The sequence below is a fragment of the Balaenoptera ricei genome, chromosome 7 (assembly GCF_028023285.1).
Source record: "Balaenoptera ricei isolate mBalRic1 chromosome 7, mBalRic1.hap2, whole genome shotgun sequence".
NCBI lineage: Eukaryota > Metazoa > Chordata > Mammalia > Artiodactyla > Balaenopteridae > Balaenoptera > Balaenoptera ricei.
The window spans coordinates 82,477,094-82,497,136 of NC_082645.1; the positions used below are offsets into that span (position 1 = coordinate 82,477,094).

General features: G+C 41.4%; 1 protein-coding gene across 6 annotated transcripts in view; it reads right to left on the reverse strand.

Annotated features, from left to right (window-relative positions):
* HECW2 (HECT, C2 and WW domain containing E3 ubiquitin protein ligase 2) overlaps positions 1-20,043 on the reverse strand; it is a 363,403-nt gene that overhangs the window by 130,732 nt on the left and 212,628 nt on the right. For all 6 annotated transcript variants that reach the window (XM_059928399.1, XM_059928397.1, XM_059928396.1 and 3 more), the window contains 6 exons: positions 16,552-16,652; positions 14,765-16,114; positions 13,369-13,464; positions 4,321-4,471; positions 3,537-3,640; positions 2,515-2,639 (listed from right to left, as the gene is read on the reverse strand). In XM_059928399.1, coding sequence (XP_059784382.1) covers positions 2,515-2,639; positions 3,537-3,640; positions 4,321-4,471; positions 13,369-13,464; positions 14,765-16,114; positions 16,552-16,652 — 1,927 coding nt within the window. The remainder of the gene's footprint in view (positions 1-2,514; positions 2,640-3,536; positions 3,641-4,320; positions 4,472-13,368; positions 13,465-14,764; positions 16,115-16,551; positions 16,653-20,043) is intronic.

Genomic DNA, 20,043 nt, shown 5'->3' on the forward strand with positions numbered 1-20,043 from the left:
TATAAATGTTTCAGACATTACATGAAATTTCTAAAAATCTTATATGTTCTGGTATAATGTTATAAGTAATAATCCTAGTTATTACTTTAAAATGTATATCTCAGAAATAACTAATTTTCTTGTCAACTGCATTATTATGAACTTTCATCAAATCTTTAACAGTGGTCATTATTAAGTCTTTTGTCATTTACAGACAGTTCTGGGTGTACTCTGATGCTTTTGCAAATATGTTCCTATAAAAGGCTTTCATCTTCAAGAAATTCATGGAAAAGACTCTGACAAGTACAGGTTTCTGGTAACTGACTGTACTGCTGAACTGAATGAATAAGCATTTTCAGAACTCTAATGAAAAACTGATGAACTTATAAAAGTGCTAACAAAAGATCAAGATGAAAAAAAAAATCAGTTACATGGGACTGAGTGAACTGATGAGGATGAGTATAATTTTTGTGACTTTCTGTCTAAATTAAAAAAAAAAAATCCCACAAGGACTCAAGAGGCAAAGAATATACAAATCAATTTTCACTGCAAAGTAAAGGAGCTGTTACAGTGGAGGATTACTGGACTGAATGTCAATATTATGACATAGTATGAGTGTGTTTCATGTTTGGTAATTGCAATCATTGTTGCTTTTGTTGTGGTCATCCATGTACAATGCTTGGTGTAAGTCTATTTATCTCTTGTAAAAATAAAATACAGTGTGTGTGTGTGAAAAAAAAGAAGATGTGGCACATATATACAATGGAATATTACTCAGCCATAAAAAGAAATGAAATGGAGGTATTTGTAATGAGGTGGATGGAGTTAGAGTCTGTCATACAGAGTGAAGTAAGTCAGAAAGAGAAAAACAAATACAGTATGCTAACACATATATATGGAATCTAAGGAAAAAAAAAAAAAAAAAAGGCCATGAAGAACCTAGTGGCAAGATGGGAATAAAGACACAGACCTACTAGAGAATGCACTTGAGGATATGGGGAGGGGGAGGGGTGAGATGTGACAGGATGAGAGAGTGTCATGGACATATATACACTACCAAATGTAAAATAGATAGCTAGTGGGAAGCAGCCGCATAGCACAGGGAGATCAGCACGGTGCTTTGTGACCGCCTGGGGGGGTGGGATGGGGAGGGTGGGAGGGAGGGAGATGCGGGAGGGAGGAGATATGGGAACGTGTGTATATCTGTAGCTGATTCACTTTGTTATAAAGCAGAAACTAACACACCATTGTGAAGCAATTATACTTCAATAAAGATGTTAAAAAAAAAAAGATTTACATCACAAAGAAATGCTTTCTAACCAACTTTCCTATCACACTCTAATTTTTTTCTTCACATACACACACGCGCACGCACCAAAACACAAGTTTTGGCTTAAACTATATAATATTTTCAAACACTTCTCTTTTCTTCTAGAAATGTTTGAGATAAATATCATGCTCAGGACCAGAGAACAGGTATATAACATTTTCCACTGTCACCCCATGGACTCCATATACCCTAGTGCCTCCAGGAGGGTCACACTTCCTGAGTAAAATTAAAACCTCCCATTCCAGACGGTAATTCCAAAATAAATGTGGGAAAGGGGCACATGAATAGAGCTGGAGAAACTGACTGTCATGAGGACTTAATGGGGTGGGGATTGGGAGCTAGCGAGGGGTTTCTTGGTTAAGGAACCAAGATCAGGAAAGGGGTAGAATTTATGTTAAAAGTCAAGACTGGGGGAAATGAAAGAAAACAAGTGAAGGAGACAGTCAAAATGATTTCTCTCTATTTAAACAATGATTAAAAGGCTGACTTTTTTATAACTTTCTGGTTAACAAAAGGTTGATTCTTTTAGCTGATGCTAACATTTTTAGGCCTCTCGCAAAATTACAGAGGGAGGGCTTCTAAAGAATAGACATATTAGTAAAAGGAGGGAAATTTAAATCTACTTCATCCTAAACACATCACCATTCCCCCTCCTCCCACTACCCCCCCCCAAAAATCCTGATCTCCCATACAAACCTCATGTATCTTTAAAATATTCCTCTATTTATGGATTTATTTTTTTCAGATTACAGCAATGTATACATTTTATATTCATTCTTTCTTTTGGAGAGCCCATACCAATATCTCAAAGCTCAATCCGACCAACGCCTGTTGTCAATTCTCAGATATTTGGTTATACTTGTGCATGCAAAACGAGGTGGTCATTAAGAGCAGAGACTCTGGAGTCAGCATCTCTGGGATTTTAACCCCAGCAATCCCACTTAGTAGCTGTATAAACTTGAGCATGTTATTTAAGCTCTCTGTGCCTCAGTTTCTTCATCTGGAAAAATGGAAGTTTCATCTAACTCATAGGTTTGTTTGGGCTAAATGTGTTAAGCCATGGGTAGTGCTTAACACTGAGCATGGAACACACGTGGTGCTCGGTAAACTTAGCTATTTTCATTCTTACTCTTACGACGTAAATGAGGATAATTTCCTTTGGCTTGGTGCTCTTTCCCTCACATCCTCTCGGATTTGATACTCACAGGGTTAGAATGCAGCACGGTGAAGAACTCTGGGCTGATGAGGAACTTCACGGGGGGAGACTGTAACAGCAACGTGAGCCTGGATCTGGAGGTAGAGTGGGGCGGGACGTTCTCCCGTCGGAAATCTAGACGGGGCAGACCACAGAGGCTTTCAGGGAGGTCTCTGCACGTGCTAGAAACATCTACTCACTTCTGTCTATATTTTAAAACAACACCTATATCGTTTGTTATTATTTTAATCCCCCACTTTTTTCTTTTCTGTAAATTCATGCATAAAACCCAATTGCTCTCCATCACATTAAAATGGAATTCAATAATATTTCTAGTCATATTAACATTTTTTAAAATAAATTTATTTTTTATTTATTCATTTTTGGCTGCATTGGGTTTTTGTTGCTGTGGGCTTTCTCTAGCTGTGGCGAGCAGGGACTACTCTTTGTTGCAGTGCACAGGCTTCTCATTGTGGTGGCTTCTCTTGTTGTGGAGCACAGGCTCTAGGCACGCGGGCTTCAGTAGTTGTGGCACACGGGCTCAGTAGTTGTGGCACGCGGGCTCAGTATTTGTAGCTCGCGGGCTCTAGAGTACAGGCTCAGTAGGCATGGCGCACGGGCTTAGTTGCTCTGTGGCATGTGGGATCTTCCCAGACCAGGGCTCGAACCTGTGTCCCCTACATTGGCTGGCGGATTCTTAACCACTGCGCCAACAGGCAAGTCCCCACTATTAACATTTTAATGCATCCTTAGATTTTACAAGTAACCAGATTCCATCTTTTTCTACTATCCCACAGATCCAGAGATTAAAGTAATTTATATCCTGTTTGGTTTTGTGATTCTTTTTCTAGTACTAATAAAAAGCCGAGGATTAGAAGAGGTGTCTGGTGAATTCGACTTTTTGAGTTGAATTACCTAGTCTTAATGAAGATCAAAAGTCCTTTTAAAGAAAGCTTCATTTCTTGGAGATCCTTACATACTTGTTTTCTATTTTTGCAAGATTACAAAACAAACCAACCCAAAGGCTCTTACCTGCACTGGCTTGGTGAAAGTCGGCTTCCTCCCCTGCCCCATCAATCGCATTGCTATTTTCCTCAGGCCTCTCGTTAGTCATGGTTCTGCGGATACTCTGGTATCTAAAATCAGGAGCCTAGAGTTACAACACAGCAGCCTCTAAAACACGGGGCTCAACTGCTCCCCCAGAGCCCAGAAGTTTTCACCATCTTCCCAGCCTTGACCATTTCCTCCCCAAACCCCCATCCCCTGACCTTCTGGGCCATCTGTTACGTAAATCCATTGGATTTAATTTCTTCTGTCCATAGTCTGTGGAACATTTTCTTAACAAATTAATAAAACTTTAAAAAACATTGTGGCCTTTAACCAAAGAAAACTAAATTCCTATATTGTTAAAGAAAAGAACAACTTTTGTTCCACAGCAATTAGCTTTTGAAAAAGAAGGACAGATTTTTAAAAGCTTAGGTAACTAATAAAGATGCATTACGAACGAAGATTCTAGATATTTAAAAAGCTATCTGGCTTCAAATGACAAGTGTATATGCTCTGTTTTACTAAAAATCAATGCCTTGGGTTGACTAAAGGGGTCATCATTACTTATTTCCTCTCTAGTTTCTAAGCAAGCTGTGGCTGTGTGTGCGCTTATTCATTTTTAACCAAGAGACATTCAATGAAGTCTATGAATCGAGAGAAGCGACAGCTCCACCTTCATGACAGGACGCCCAGAGATGAAAGAGGCCACCGTGTTTTCCATTTTGCACTGTGTAAACATCAGCCCAACCACAGAACCGCCCATGCTCACCGCCGGTTCAGCTGTTCCATCTGCTGTATGGAGTTGGACCTCTGCAGCACCTGCGGGGCAGGGGGAGCTGTGGGCCGCTGCCAAGTCGTGGTTCTGTTTACGTGATCCACGTAGAAGATCCTGCCGTGGCTGTCAATGCGTGCCTCCCAGTCTAAACAGCAGCAGTGCACGGAGAGGGATTAGGAGGAGCGGCTGAAGCCATTAATGTGGCTCATCAAGCAGCACATGTTTTCTCCCTGACGTGCTATACTTTGGGGCTAATAACATACACCTGGCTGCATAATCCAGCACCTCCCCCCAAGTCCACTCCAGAATCTGTTTGACCAGTTAGTAAAACAGCTCCTGTGTGCATAACCAACCCCTTAAAGAATCCCTGAATGTAGGGGATCCTCCCAGATCCGCCCACAATGCTCATCCTTCACGTATGAGCACCAGTGTTTAAAAATTACTAGTTGGTATCATAATACTTTAGGTATTCACATCAAAATTGGCACTGATGTTTATTTTCACCAAAACTTGATTTTTCTGTTTTTTTTTTCCAACTTAGATGAAAGACTCACAGCTGGAAATTTCCATGTGTATATTTACACACAATTTTAGTAGATGTAGTCTTCGGAAGAAAGGAGTGCTAGCTTAGTCATCAAACAGTATCATTATCTACAAACTTCCAATTACACTTTCCCAAAGAGGAATACATTTTCAGAGCAAGGTTAATGACTGTCTCCAACCTCAAATAAATACAATGTTTTAAAAGATTATTTAATTTTATGTTTAAGCAATCTCATGAAATGTGTTAGTCTTTGTCAACAAATATGTAAGAGCATGTTCAGTAAAAACAGCAAGCAGAGTAGTCTTCGGGGCCAGCCATCCCACCTCTGTGAATTCTCTAAAAGGCCATTCCCCTATAAAAATAAGCAGAGCGTGAGCTGATCTTTACAAAAGGCAACAATTTTTAAATTGCTTGCAATTGGGAAGGGTAATTTATATAGGAACATATGAAAACAGCAGAGATCTATTCTCCAACCAGGAAAGTTCTTTATACATTGCTATTTCTATGACAAATATGTTTTGAAATTAATAAGCACCTTTCTCTTGAGCAGCTCTGTTAATTTCAAAACTCTCCATGTGATCACACAGCTTATCAGCAGACACCATGGGTCTAATCCTAGAGACCAGGATGAAAGCATGTTTGCTCCTGACCAGCTACGGCATTTACTCTGGAGGTGAACGGAACAAGTATTCCAACAAAGTCCTTAGTATTGCAAAAACCTGCATGGTAGATCCCAGCCAGCACCAGAAGACCACTGAAGACTGCCTCAGCTGGGAGTGGAAAGATTTCTTTTTGTTGATTTCAGCCAATCATAATTTATGACACATGGCAAGGGAAAGAAAAATTTTCCGTGAGGAAAAGCACCACACAGACAACAAGTAACTCCGTGTCACTCATGCTCCAAGGTAACACGGACTCACAATAAAGCAGGCTGCCAAGAATGAATTATTCGGGCACAGCTACAATCCCATCAGTAGGACGTTTCCAAAAGACCTCCTGCTCAGCCTGCCTACGCTGACAAACAGTAAGTACATAAAGGCATTTTCAGGAACCATCTTCTAAAACCTCTGATCCATTCCATTGTTTTGCTCTGCTCCTCGCATACTTTCCCATCTCAAGGATTCTGAGAACAAGTATTCCCACTGCATTCCTCTCTCATTAGAGCCAGGATGATTCAAGCACATACTATATGTCAAATCAAATGCACATGGAAACAAATGACCATTCCTTCCCCCCAAGAATGTTTACAGTAGCTTCCAATTTTTAAAAAAAATGTAGGATAGGTCAATTAGGGATAAAAACAGAACAGAAACCAACTAAAGGAAGCAGAGAGAGAGAGATTCTGCCAAGCTCCCAAGATAAGGTTGTCACTACAACTTAGCTCTAAGTTTTCTGGCAGTTACAGCAGAAAAGAAAACACACTGTTGCATACTTTCCATTCTCTGACAAAAGAATATTAAAAAAGTATCTTCAAAGATGGAACTTTCTCCTTGAATAAACTATACAAGAATTTACCCCAAGAAATGTGACCTGTATGTGGGCCACATGGGTAGGAAAATGGAGGACGGGGTATCTCCAAATATATTCGCCACTGTGCCTTGCACATAGCATGTAATGAATGAACAAATAATTTAAATAACGTAAAGCTATTAAAAAATGATTCTTGTTATGGTTACCGGGGGGTCGGGGGGGAGGGAGAAACTGGAAGATTGGGATTGACATAAACACACTACTATATATAAAATAGATAACTAATAAGGACCTGCTGTATAGCACAGGGAACTCTACTCAATACTCTGTAATGGGAAAAGAATCTAAAAAGAGTGGATATATGTGTATGTATAACTGATTCACTTTGCTGTACACTTAAAACTAACCCAACATTGTAAATCAACTATACTCCAATAAAAATTTTAAAAAATGATCTTGTATTCACTTCCCACAAAGGCCAGGAATAACCTTAATTTGTATTTCAATAAAGACATTTCTATGCAATGGGAAAAACAAGAAAACAAGGTCCAAAAATTTGCTTTCTAAGAATATGGGATGTTGGATGCACTTTGACTCTCCCTATCAAATATCATATCTTTAAATTGAGGTTGTTACTTAAGTCCCCATAAAGAGAAATGCTATACTGCTGGTTTCAAGTGGACAGTTGGCATTGAACTGGGAAAGACTGTTATGCTATTGGCTTATTCGTGAACTATATATCTACTCTTACCCAAGCGGTCAATACCCTTCCATCCAGGCAAGACAGCAGAGGTGCCTGTAGGAAGGTCAGTCCTCTATCATTATCTATTCGCGGGGGTGGGGGTATGGCTGCTTTAATATCTTATAAGTATTTACGTGAGGCCTGGTTTGTTCTTGGTTAAGAAAGCATATGAGAACACATGGCCTGGTATCAGTTTCTTTCACAGACAATGCTAAAATCACACAGGCAGGGTTAGAAGACTAGGATCTTGGCATTTACTTCCCTGTCTTGCCACACTGTAAACTGGGGTACATAATCAGTGTGCAGTGAGACTGAGAGCAATGTGTTGTGTGTGTGTGTGTGTGTGTGTGTGTGTGTGTGTGTAATGCACTAGATTAGCAAGTAGAAGGCCTGTATCTGGCCATGGCTTTGTCATACCTTTGCTACATGACCTTCAACAAATTACTACACCTCTATGGCTCACAGTTTCTTTACCTAAAAAATGAGAAGACAGAGGTAAACATTGCTAAGGTCGCTTTCAGTTCTAAAATAACATGAATCTGCAATGACACCCATTTTATCACATTACGTTCAGGAAGGACCTAGCAACATCTTATGTCTAGGCCAGAATTTCCAAAATAGATTCTAAGTTAATTAAGCCTTTGGGGCCAGGGGCTCTGGGGTCCTGAGGAGTAGGGCTGCTGAACCCCCTGCCAACCCCACTTTAAACACTGCAGCTCCAACATTATCTGTTGTGCATATTAGTCTTCCACATAAGATTTCACTTCCATAAAGAGCTTCACAGCAATGATAAAGTTTGAAAACTGTTATCTAGAGAATGTTTCTCAAGGTGTGGGATTCTGACAGTATGTGTCAGAATCACTGCGAGGATCAATCAAAATGCAGATGCCAAGGACACGCCCCAGCTCTTCAAAATCAGACTATCTGAAGCCAGGACTCAGTTATCTACACTTTGAACAAACTTCCCAGGTGATTCCTAGACACACTAAAATTTAAGGAACACCGACGTAAATTAACAAGAACTTAAAACAGCAGCTAACTTACGGGACAAACCCATGGAGCGAATGCTGGATTTCTTAGAGGTCACGAAGTGCGGGCTCGCAAGAAACTAAATTTCAGCCTCAATACCCCAAACTGAAATCCAGGAGCAAGTGGACACTTAAAAGACACCCTGAGATTCAAATATAATAGCCCTTTAATGTGCTTCCTTGAGCACAGGGTTATTTGCAGGGTGAGGGCCGACCTTCCCAGTCATCTGGCACTCCACCCTGCAACTTGGTGCTTGTGTGCCAAACTTCACCCTTCCCTGCTCAGGCCCACCTGGGGCCAGAGGGCAGCAACAGTTGCTAGGTCTGGGGCAGGTGGTTGAGAATCGTTCCTGGGAAGGTGAGGAGGCAGTGCATGCTGGGAGATAAGTATCTAAGGCCCCACTATGTGCTCCGTTGTTTCGCCAGCCTTCGTTTACCAAATTTAAAAATAAAGTTATTAAGAATTTCGAGATGATGACATTCTGAGTGTGGGGTTTCGTGCAACTGTACTATTGAGATGGTATTATTGTCTTCTGTTCTGGGGTAAAGTGTAGATATAGCACAAATATATATGATGCCAAGATCAGCGGATCATGTGGGTCATTTCAGAGAGTCATTTTTTAAAAAACAGTTAAGGACATTAAGCAAGAAATAGGTATATAAATAAGCAGGGAAAAGATATGGAAGGTTTTACAGCAGTTTTAAGTGGTTTCCCTTGAGTTTGATTATTGAGTAATTAATATTTTCTTTTGGCTTATCTGTACTTTATAATGGCTCTAAAATAAACATGTATTGATTTTATAAGAAGAAAAAATAAATTATAATAATTTTTATTTAAAAAAAAAAAAACAAATATAATAGCCCCCTTTAAATAGCTGGACATTAAGGGTAAGTCAGAGAGTTAGCATGAAAATCTACGCCAAGCCACTGTCACAGCATTAATCCCAGATGCAGGGAGGCAGAGCCGGGCAGGTCTTAGGTATTTTCAACTTTTACAATCCATATATGTGGGCAGGGGTCATCCCTATGGCCCCTCTTCATCTCATCACTCTTCTTTCTCGCTCCTCTCAAACTAGACCTTGGTCTCCACTGGACCACCCAGGTGATTAGATGAAGACGTGAACACATCTCAGTGAGTGCTGAGACCGGGAAGAAGGTCAGTGTCTAGACAGGATGAATCACATATCAGGGGAAGCCAGCACTGAACTGTCTCCTACGTAACTCAAAGCGGTGAGAGGACTGTGAGTAGGGAGCTGACCTGGTTGGAACTGGACTGAGGAAAATGAAGTACCTGAATATTGCGAAATAAGTTTATAAACCCACTGTAAAAATTATAATAACCGTGGTATCCTCACCAAAATGGTGAGATGATGAAGTTACAATAAACTAAAGGTACTTTTACGGAAAAAAGCTTTGTAAGAGGTGCCAGAAATCAGTGTTTAATGGATTATTTTTTCCTTATTTAAACACTCAAAGAAGTATGATACCATTTGTATAAAGTACGAAAGTAAGTTAAACTTGTCTACGCTCTGGGGAGTCAGGACAGTGGGTCCCCTTGCCCTTCAGGACTGGGGGTTGGAGACTGGTAGCAGGGCACAAGGGGCCTCCCAGGGACCACAGATGTGGTGCTGATTGCCCAGGTGGGCACAGTTTGGGAGAATTCAGCAGGCTAAATGTGCTCTTTTCTGCATGTACATTATATTTAAATAAAAAGTTTTAAAAATCTCAAATAGCTGCATATTTTGGACCATAATATTCGATTTTTAAGGAAATAGCTTTTTTTTTTTTCATTTTTAAAAATTTATTTATTTATTTAGTTTTGGCGTGTCGAGTCTTCGTTTCTGTGCAAGGGCTTTCTCTAGCTGCGGCAAGCGGGGGCCCCTCTTCATCGCGATGCGTGGGCCTCGCACTATCGCGGCCTGTCTTGTTGCGGAGCACAGGCTCCAGACGCGCAGGCTCAGCAGTTGTGGCTCACAGGCCTAGTTGCTCCGCGGCACGTGGGATCTTCCCAGACCAGGGCTCGAACCCATGTCCCCTGCATTGGCAGGCAGATTCTCAACCACTGCGCCACCAGGGAAGCCCTAAGGAAGTAGTTTTTTAGATTAAAAGTGTGAATTTTTTTCTCCAAACTAACTTTTAGGTTCTAGAGAATAAGAGCCCCTAGCTTTAAACAGAGTAGAAAGTCTATAAGATTAATTGTACTTTTCAGATTCATTACCTTCTTTTAAACCTTCATTTCAAAGGATGCTTTAATAACCAAAGTGCACAACCACAAAAAATGATAAACATCCCCCTGTGTTTTTCCAGAGTTACTCATTTGAACCCACTACATAAGTAATACACTAGTCCTAAAAATACGGCAATAAGCCTGGGATCCTGTAAGAGTCCACTACGGACTGTTCATCCGGAATCTATTCCTATTCCTACCCTTTTGGGAGAAAAACACCTTTCAACAGTTTCCTGTTGTCTCCAGTGCAGCAATGCGTTAAGTCACAATTACACTGGAGCCAAAAAAAGAAAAAAATAAAATAGTTTTTCAGAAGGGGGCTGAGCTGGCCATTTTTTTTCACTTATCCTAATGCTAAAAAGACCAAGATTCATTATGCTGATGACATTTTAATGGGCTTCAGCCCTGAACAACCTCCAGCTGCCAGCCTATCAATCACCTCAGAATAAGATACAGCAGGTTCTTAAGGCACTCAATTTAAGGCACTGCCCTTAAAACACAATATAATGCAGTTTCAGAGAAGCCCCCAAACCCTCTAATTTCAGGTGATGCTTGTGCCTAATAGATAACATACCAAAATATATCACCACTCTGCCACTAACCAAGCTTTCAAAACTTACATTCATCTACCTACACAACAATCCCTACCATTCTAATCTTAGATCGTAGAGTAGAAAAAAATGTTTGAGACTCTGTCTCAACTTTTACTAGCATGGAATCTTAAACAAGTTACTTAATTTATCTGGGCTTCAATTTCTCCATCTATAAAGTGAAAGAATCAGATTATTTGATTTCTACCCATCAATCTATAAATTACGGATAAGACCTGCTTGACCTACTTCACAAAATTGTTACAAAGAATTTTTTTTAAAAAGCTAAAAATTCTTTGTAAACTGTGAAGCACTATACAAGTCTGAGGTATTATAGAAAATAATGTTAAAAGTACAATCCCTAACCTTAAAATAATTCAGCCAGGTCATTTACGAGACAGGCCAATCTGCATACTCCAAGTAGATGCCCCTTAGCTGAGCCTCCTGAGAGACAATATGTGAACGCAGAATGCCACAGCTCTGAGTTAAGAGGCATGGCCAGAGACAGTAGCAGAGCTGCCCAGTGAGGCAAGGAAGGCAGAGAACTGGTTCGGGCAGGACGCACAACTAGCACAGGCAGCCAAGTGATTAAATAGACTGTCAAAAGATGAGACCGACTGAGAATAGAAGAGGGCAAAGCAGTGTGAGGGCAGAACAGTAATCAGGTATGCTCAGACCATAATCTGTAATTGGTCCATGATAATGGAAATCCCCAAATCTGCAAGTTGCACAAGAGGGAACAAATCTTAAGAATTCCTCCCCCTCGCCGTTCATCAGTTACTCATTAAATTGGATATACTACTACGGTGCTTTTTTTTCCTTTTGGATATATTAACTTATTAAAATGAACTGCCCATTGTTTATTTTTTTAAATTCTAAAATTTAGTATTATACCTGTGTAATGCAAATACCAGTGTTTAAACAAATGCATGGAAACAGCACAAATAGTGGTCATAATTTCAGCAGGAAAGTACCTGTCTTTATTAAATACAATCTAGAGACCAAAACTGTGAATCCAACAAAATTCAGAGCAATTGGATGTGGCCAGGAGGATGCCATTTATCCATACACTGATGCAATGGTATGCCTCCTGTCCAGGTGCCTGAAACTCTGATTACTTACTATTAATCCACATACTCATGTAAACAAAGCTCTCCCAGAATTCTCTCCTGGTGTTCCTAATTCATTTCTCTCCAATTATGTCTAAATATCACCCAGGAATACTTTTCTTTTCTGCCTCTAATATTTTCTCCAAGGGTAAACAGTAAGGAAGTTTTCCCCTCCACCTGCTTAAGATGACACAATGGTTAATTAATCTCTTGGATGATTTTTAAAAACTGCTTAAAATATATGTTTCCTATGAGTAACCACCCTCAGTTATCCAAATATATGAACAAGGGGAGGATCTGTGCACAACAGTATTTACAAATGATTAAGTCACTATTTTGCCAAATTGTACAGAGCACCATTCAGCTCTTTTGTCAGCACTCACCAAAACTAACCACTCAGCATTTTAGCCCTTTAAATGCATACTGCCCCCGCTCTATGTCCCACCATTTTTAAAACACAGAGGGCCAAAAGCGTCCACTTCTTGCCATGATCACATATAAGATGGGTGAATAGAGAAGGTGAATAAGAAGGAAAAGCAGTAAGGCAGAAAGATCTATTTTCCAATGTGTTCTTAAAAACAGTATTTACTGAGCTTGATCACTGTTCTTCAAAATGCTTTGCTCTCACAGAGTAATATTGCTTTAAGGGAGTCTAGAAACTTAAATAGAGTTTAAATTACATTCAGACTATGGTTGGCCATGGGCATCACTCAGCTCTTGGAGTTCAGGTCGCATAACTTTCCCAGCATTCCTAGTCCTCACCCATCTCTCCTTTAAGTGCTATGTGTTTCTTGAAAGCAAAAAAAAAAAAAAAAAAAAAAAAAGAAATATCTTTCAAATCTCCAGATAATCATCATGGTCCAGAAAATAGCAGACTAATTTCTGAAATTAATAACACTTCTCTGGATATCCCTAAGAAAAAAAACAGGACCCTGTAGTTAATGATTTAAAATGTTGTAAATGAATAAAAAGCAGTAATATTACCTAGAGCTAGGTTCTTCTAAGAGATTGTACCTATTTGTCTAATAATTGAAAATTCATACTGCCTTATGCAAACTTAAAATTTTTTCTATTATACGTCCTATTGTCCATAACATCTGGATCTCTTTTCCTTTAGAGTATTCACTTTCCCCCAGCTACCCTTTCATTTGGTGGAACTGTGCCACAGGGGAGTCTTCTGCCAAGCACTTTCCAGACTGTATCTGCTAAGTCACGTGGCAGCTCCCAGAACCCTACTTCTGGGGGACGGGGCATCCATCCTTTAGGTCCCGTGGGTCCTGTCACCCTTGAACCCTTTGATCAAGGTGAGCCCTTTAGTTAGCAGGTCCTCACTTGGTGGGAGAGCCTCGTCCACCCTCTGGTACCGGCTAACATCCTGGCGCACTGAAGGCAGTGATCGCAATGGCTGGTGGCCGTTGGCTTGAGAACCTAGGATTAAAGGTAAACAGTTACCTGGGTATTGTTTTCCCCTTCAGTGTCAAAACAGCCTTTGGGAAAAAAAACACCTAACAAAAATCCTGGGGCCAGTCTCTTGTCTCTCTTTTGTCTCATTTCCCATATGAGGACCCAGAAACAACAGAAGAGAATGGGAGGTGGATGCTTAGTCAGAAGTGGGTCTTCCAGGGAGATGTCGGTCCGTGCCCATTCCTCCCCCTCCCCCGCCTTTTCCCACCCTGGCATCTGTCCTAGTCATGCACCAATGCTGTAGGGTCACACAATGACCGCAAGATAATGAAAAAAAACCAAAAAACAAAAAACGGTGGAGGAAGAAAAGAAGGGGATAGGTAGAAAAATAAGTTACAGAATAAGAAAATCATTTCTATTTCTGAGTCTATGCTACTTAGGCATGTGAAATTATACTCAGACTTTTTGATGCAGCTATAATAGAACAGTTTAAAGGGATCATTCTACTGAGCCACATTCATTGAGACATAAAACAAATTTTATGTGTAAATTTGCATCCTCAGACACTCAAACAGCTTGTTTTCAAGTGTCAGAATGTATCACCTAACTTAGTTGACATTTCTTATACTGCAGAAGGCAGTATAAAAATATGACATTTGATGCAAAGCACATATTAACCTTCTGTTTTGAAGCTTCATGCAATAAGGAGCGAGTTAAGATGTTCCTGAAAACCTCACAGATAACACTAACGTAGATGCTTTCGGCCTGTTTGGTTTTGTATCTACAAACCCAGGTCGCGCCAGAGATTCATTATGTTTTTTCACGCTGTCCAGACAAGAGGACTGAGCCCCAGGCGCACTGAATGTGCCAGCGTGCGGCACGCATCCCAGGCCTCCAGGCCTGTGTGGACCGGGGGTGCCCCCACCCACCGGGCCACCTTTCTAGGCAGAGCAGGTGCCCGCACTGATGCAGAGCCTTGAGGTTCATTATCTAAGTTTGAAGACTTATTTGACAGGCCTCTTATTCCACCAAAAGAAGATCCATAGGGAGGGCGGGAGGGAGACGCAAGAGGGAGGAGATACGGGGATATACGTATACGTATAGCTGATTCACTTTGTTATACAGCAGAAACTAACACAGCGTTGTAAAGCAATTATACCCCAGTAAAGATGTTAAAAGAAAAAAAAAAGCTGTTGAACCCCAAGGAGAAGAATTCAGCTAATATTTGCCCTGCAGTACAATTTCCACTGAGGGACAAAAGCACAAGACTCCTCTCTGAGCGGGTACGCCTGAGCCACGAGCCACGTTGTCTTGTACATCCTACCTCCGGTGGCGCCCTCCTCCTGGGCAGCGGCCCCCTCACAAGCGCCTTGGGCATGCCCCGCGTCACGCTCTTCTTGGGGCGGGCTCTCAGCAGCAGCGGCAGCTCCCTCCAGGCTCCCCCTCCGCTGCCAGACCTCGCCCGCCTCCTCCTGGTCAGGTGAAGTGGCCGATCCTGCCCCTGGCCCTTCCTCCTCTCCACTGGGCACCTGCACTACAGGTAGAGAACCAGGAGTGCATACGGGACCCTGTGACGCTTCAGCGGGGCCACTGCTGGTGGGCTCTGCTGCACAGGCTCCCTCTTCCTCCTCCTGAGAAGAAAAGGCTGGGGTTTCGGGGAACCGCGCGCTCTCGAGCGACGAGCACCGCGTCTCCACCGAGGACAGCTGCGTGGTAACGCTCTCATTGCAGGAGCTGTCGGCCCCTTCCAGGTCACTCTCGCCCTCGGGCCTGGTGCTGGCCTCGCTCACACTCTCTGTCCTGGCAGGGTCACTGGGTTCTGTTTCCGAGGACACCTGGGAAGGCTCAGACCCCTGATCAAGGGACTCCGTCTCACTGATGGCTCTCCGGCTTCCCCCTGACGCGTCGGAAGTGCCCGTGTCTGCCCCACTCGTGGGCTGATCTACCTCCTGAGAGCCACACGGTTCAGTGCTCCCCTGGTCAGCGCTTGGTTGAGGCTCTGGAGCATTCTCACTTTCGTCGGGGACCGGGCCTGAGGGTAAGGAGCTCTCCGCAAGCTCGGGAAGATTTTCTGGCTTATCCTCGAAGGAGGCAGCTTCATTGATGGAGACTTCCTCGTTCTCCACCGCGTTGTCTTCTGCCTTTGTCTGAGATGTCAGGCTCCCATCATCAGTTCTTGATGCCCTGCTAAACATTATCAACCCTCCTTCCTCCTCCAAGGAGGATGGATAACCCAGGTCTTGCTGGAACTCGTGGTCTTCTTCATCTGAGTCGATATGAAGCATTGCATTGAGTCTTGTGTCGGTGGGAAAACTACTCCTTAGTTTCGGAGAGGCTCCCATGGATCTTTCCGAACAAGTAGTTGCACCCGACCTGGAATGGCCATTGTGTTCAATAGCATCTAAATAATCATTGAGTGAATCCTGACGTCCTCTGGGAGGTGAGGTCCTTGAAGAAGTAGAGGTTAATTCTTCTGAGTCTATTTCCATAGTAGAGCTAGTCCTGAAAGAATGCTTGGGGGTCCCATTAGTACTTTCCTCAGAAACTGGTCCATTGGAACAAACCGGGCTGTCATGATGGCCCCCTGGCATGTCCTCCTCATCAGAAGGGCTTCCTAGGTCTCCATTCACAGTATTGACTCCAAGTATTGTGCCAACAGCTTCTGGAGAAGCATCTGAAGGAGAAAACAGCATTTATAAAAACAAAGTAGTAATAACGAATGAACTTTTAATGTCCTATTCCTTTGCCACCAATCAGTTCAAAGAATTCAGTCATCCCACTGAGGTCTCTTTACAGTATCACCAACTTGCTAAGAGTTACTATTCACTACTAAACGAGTACATATATTGCTGGTCAGTTTGACATATGAGGTTTACATGTTCACTACTGCTGGAAATTCCACATCCCAGTTTCCAAATGCAGGTAAAACCTAAGAGAGATTTTTTGATAAACAGGCTTTTAAATCTGCTTGGAAAACTTCAGCAGGTAATCATTTGATAGCTATTTTATGTTCAGAACAGGATACAAACAATTCTGTTCAAATGTAAACTGACAACAGAGTAAGATTTAACAAGTTTTTCCTAGAGCAATATATTTATACAGGTATCTCACCTTCATGCACAGAAGATGTGACCTCCACTCTGAACTGGAGGTACCCACTCACATGGTCAGCTGGGAGCCTTCTGCCGAGGTTGTAGCTGAGCATCTGATCACTGCAAGAGGAGAAATGGTTCTTTCATCCTTACTACTCTGGTGTCAGCCTTTATCTTCTTCCCATAGGCCACCTCCTAAACCCCACATATTTCTCTTGAAACTTTCACACTCACATGAAAATAAAAGGTCAAAGGCATGTTAAGAGTCAGTGTAATTTTGTTCATTTGTACAAATGAATACTTATAAACCCAGGGATAAAAGGGAATCTTGTCACAAGGAAAAGTATCAGTAAAGGCTGAAAATGCAATACTGTACAATATTGTTATGATTTTTTTAAAGGGCACTTGTTTGCTCTCTCACTGTTAAGAGTGACCAGAGAAAGGGCATTTTAAAACCCATCAAGGAGCTGAGAAAGGCCTAAAATTTTGGGTGTTTTCTGACTCAAGTGTAAATGTATAGAAGGTCTGGTTCCTTAGCATTTAGCATGATAGGAGTTAGGTTCTAAAAAGACAGGCACAGGGAATTCCCTGGTGGTCCAGTGGTTAGGAATCCGTGCTTCTACTGCAGGGTACACAGGTTCCATCCCTGGTTGGGGAACTAAGATCCCGCATCCTGCATGCTGCACGGCCGGCCAAGCAAAAGAAAAAAAAACAAAAGAGAGAGAGAGGCGCACAGGTAAGGGTTATCACATGGAGGGCACAGTGCTGTTGTATCCTGAAGAACAGGAGCAGGGAGTTAGGAGAGAGCAGCGTGAGAACAGGCCGGGCTCTGACAGCTGCTCCAGCTGTGTGAGAGGCAGGGGGCTGCTGCACCTCCCCTTCTTCACCTGTAAAGTAAGGGGCTCACTGTTGGCCCTCACTATTGGGGAGCCTATCACTGATACTCCAGGCAGCTTGTGAGAGCCATACTGATGGGACAGTTGGAGAACTGCACTAACTGTCGGGAGTCTCGCTGCCACACTTGGAGGTGCGCTGGAGGGGACCACAACTGGGCCCAGCTCCTGCCCCACCTTGGCCCCAGGCTCAGGCTACCAGCCTCCTCGAGGATGGAGTGGTTGATCTTTTTCAATTCCGTGTTTATTTGTCAAAGTCAAATACAATCACATCATTTCTCTGTATGCAAGCAACTTTTTGTTCAGAATCTGATTTATTCTTAATTAAGGAAAATAATCAGAGGGATAGTACCAAATCACACTATCTCTGCTCTCACACTGCCCTCTAATGGCAACTTCAGGAGGAAAACACAAGGCCTCTACCTAATACTTGCACCACTGTACACTTCAGAGCCTCTGGTCAGCTACTGATTATTAATCTCCATAACTATTTTGCTTGTTCTTCTCCACCTCCTCAGTACAATTATAAATAGATGTTATCTGGGATTTTACATTAGCTTGTACACATTTACATGCTAATGTAAAATCCCAGTTCAGCTCTTACGAATTTCTTTGAGTTCATAGCAAGATTTTCTTAAAACAATAAGATCATTTCCTTTACTTCTTTCCTTTTCTTCCCTAGAAATGTTGTAATAATTTTTTGATTGATGCTTTTAAAAAGCTTTGTTTCCCCCAATTGAGTGCTTACACTCTGATAAGGGCTTTGCATGCATCATCTCCTTCAATCTTCCCTGTGAGGCAGGTGGTGGCCCTGTTTTCTAAGGCATAGGGAGGGTAAGTAACTTGCCCAAGGCCAGGCAACAATTAAGTGACAGAACCAGGATTAGAACACAGATGCATCTGACACAGAAGCCCCTGCTCTGCAGTCCCCAGATCAGATCTCATTTTATGCACACTTTCAGTGATTCTTGGCTGCTTTCAGTAGCATGCATTTTAATGATGTTTACTCATGGCTCTTCTCAATGCAATCATTATCATAATGTTTTGTCTACTTAATCTGGTATTTTAAAAAAAATTTTTCTGTAAAGGGATATATTGGCATTTTTAACTATTAGACATTACAGGTACGTTAAATGCTTTTACATTAGAGTGTTTGAATAATTCTATAATGACCAGAATGACAGCAGGGATGTCTTTTTCTCTTACCACTGTCTTCCAGCATTTAGACAGTGCCTGACACGCAGAGATGCTCCACCTTTGTCCACTAACGCATGAACCCAGCAGCGAACTACTGGGACCTACTCTCAACATTACGGTTCCTCACCCACGTCTTTGGACATTCAGTCCTGGAATAATAAAAATCTTCATTTCTTTGTTAAAATTAAATTGACTCTCCTCTCCTCCTCTTTGGCCAGTAAAAGTAAAGTGCTGGTGTTGATGATAAAAACTTATAAAAGTGATGCATTTTAGCTAGGAAGTAAATGTTTAGTAGGGATTCTAAGAATGGCATCCATCCTTTTGCTCACTATCATATCCCAAATACCCAACACAGTGCTTAACATTTAGTAGACACTATATGTATACACACCAACACATTTGTTGAATAAATTTAACAAATGAGGCTCTTTACTTGGAAAAAAGAATTTTAACCGGTGTTAGTGCTATTTTTTACCCAAACTGACAAGATACTCAACTCAACTATTCAATCTATCAGTACAGGAAAGCCTCCCTATTTGGAGATTCCAAGTCAAGGGGGTTTTATCCTTGTTGAGTGCCTGTCAAGGGATTCACCTCTTTCTTGTTCTTACTCAGTCTCATCTGATTCATCCTGCCTCTTGCCATGATAGATAATTGTGTACCCTATATTATATATTATTATGATATATAATTATAAAGAATAAGTGCCAAAGAACTCTCACTGTCTGACTGAGACATTCTCTCACTAGTGTAATCACAGCAAATGACAAAGCATGGGAAAGTGATGTGCCTTTTGGACAGAATGCAAGCCACTCTCTGAAAAATGTCACATTCAAACCAATGCTCTTAAAATAGGTAATGAGTAAGAACTTCTAGCTCATCCTATAAAACCTCACCATGTAAAAACCTCAGCTACTTCAGAGAGTTGCAGTCTACAAAACACATAAGAAAACTCAGCATTTTTCAAGACGTATCAATTACTTGATAGAAAGTAATAATCAGATCAAAAATATATTTAGATGCTAATAGCCAATACACTAATATGTAGTATCATATTTATTTAATAAAGCAAATTCCTACGTATCAGGCAATGCTTTTAATATACTTATGTAGAAACATGTCATAATTCTGATATTTTACGAATTCATGCTGGACTTCCTTCCAGTACATATGGAATCTATGACAGGCAGTACTCTATGTGGCCAGTTCTTTAAAAGACTGAATGAAAAGCCAGCAAGTTAACAGGAGTTTCAAGCACTGATAAGGTTTTATTTTTCCTTGATCATTCTCACTAGTATACATAAATTGACACTCTGCCAAGGGTCACAGATATTATATAAATTATATGATTATACTTATATAAACTAAATTCTAGGTATACTTCCAATGAGAGTTAATTCTCACTCTTCATAATTTTTCAT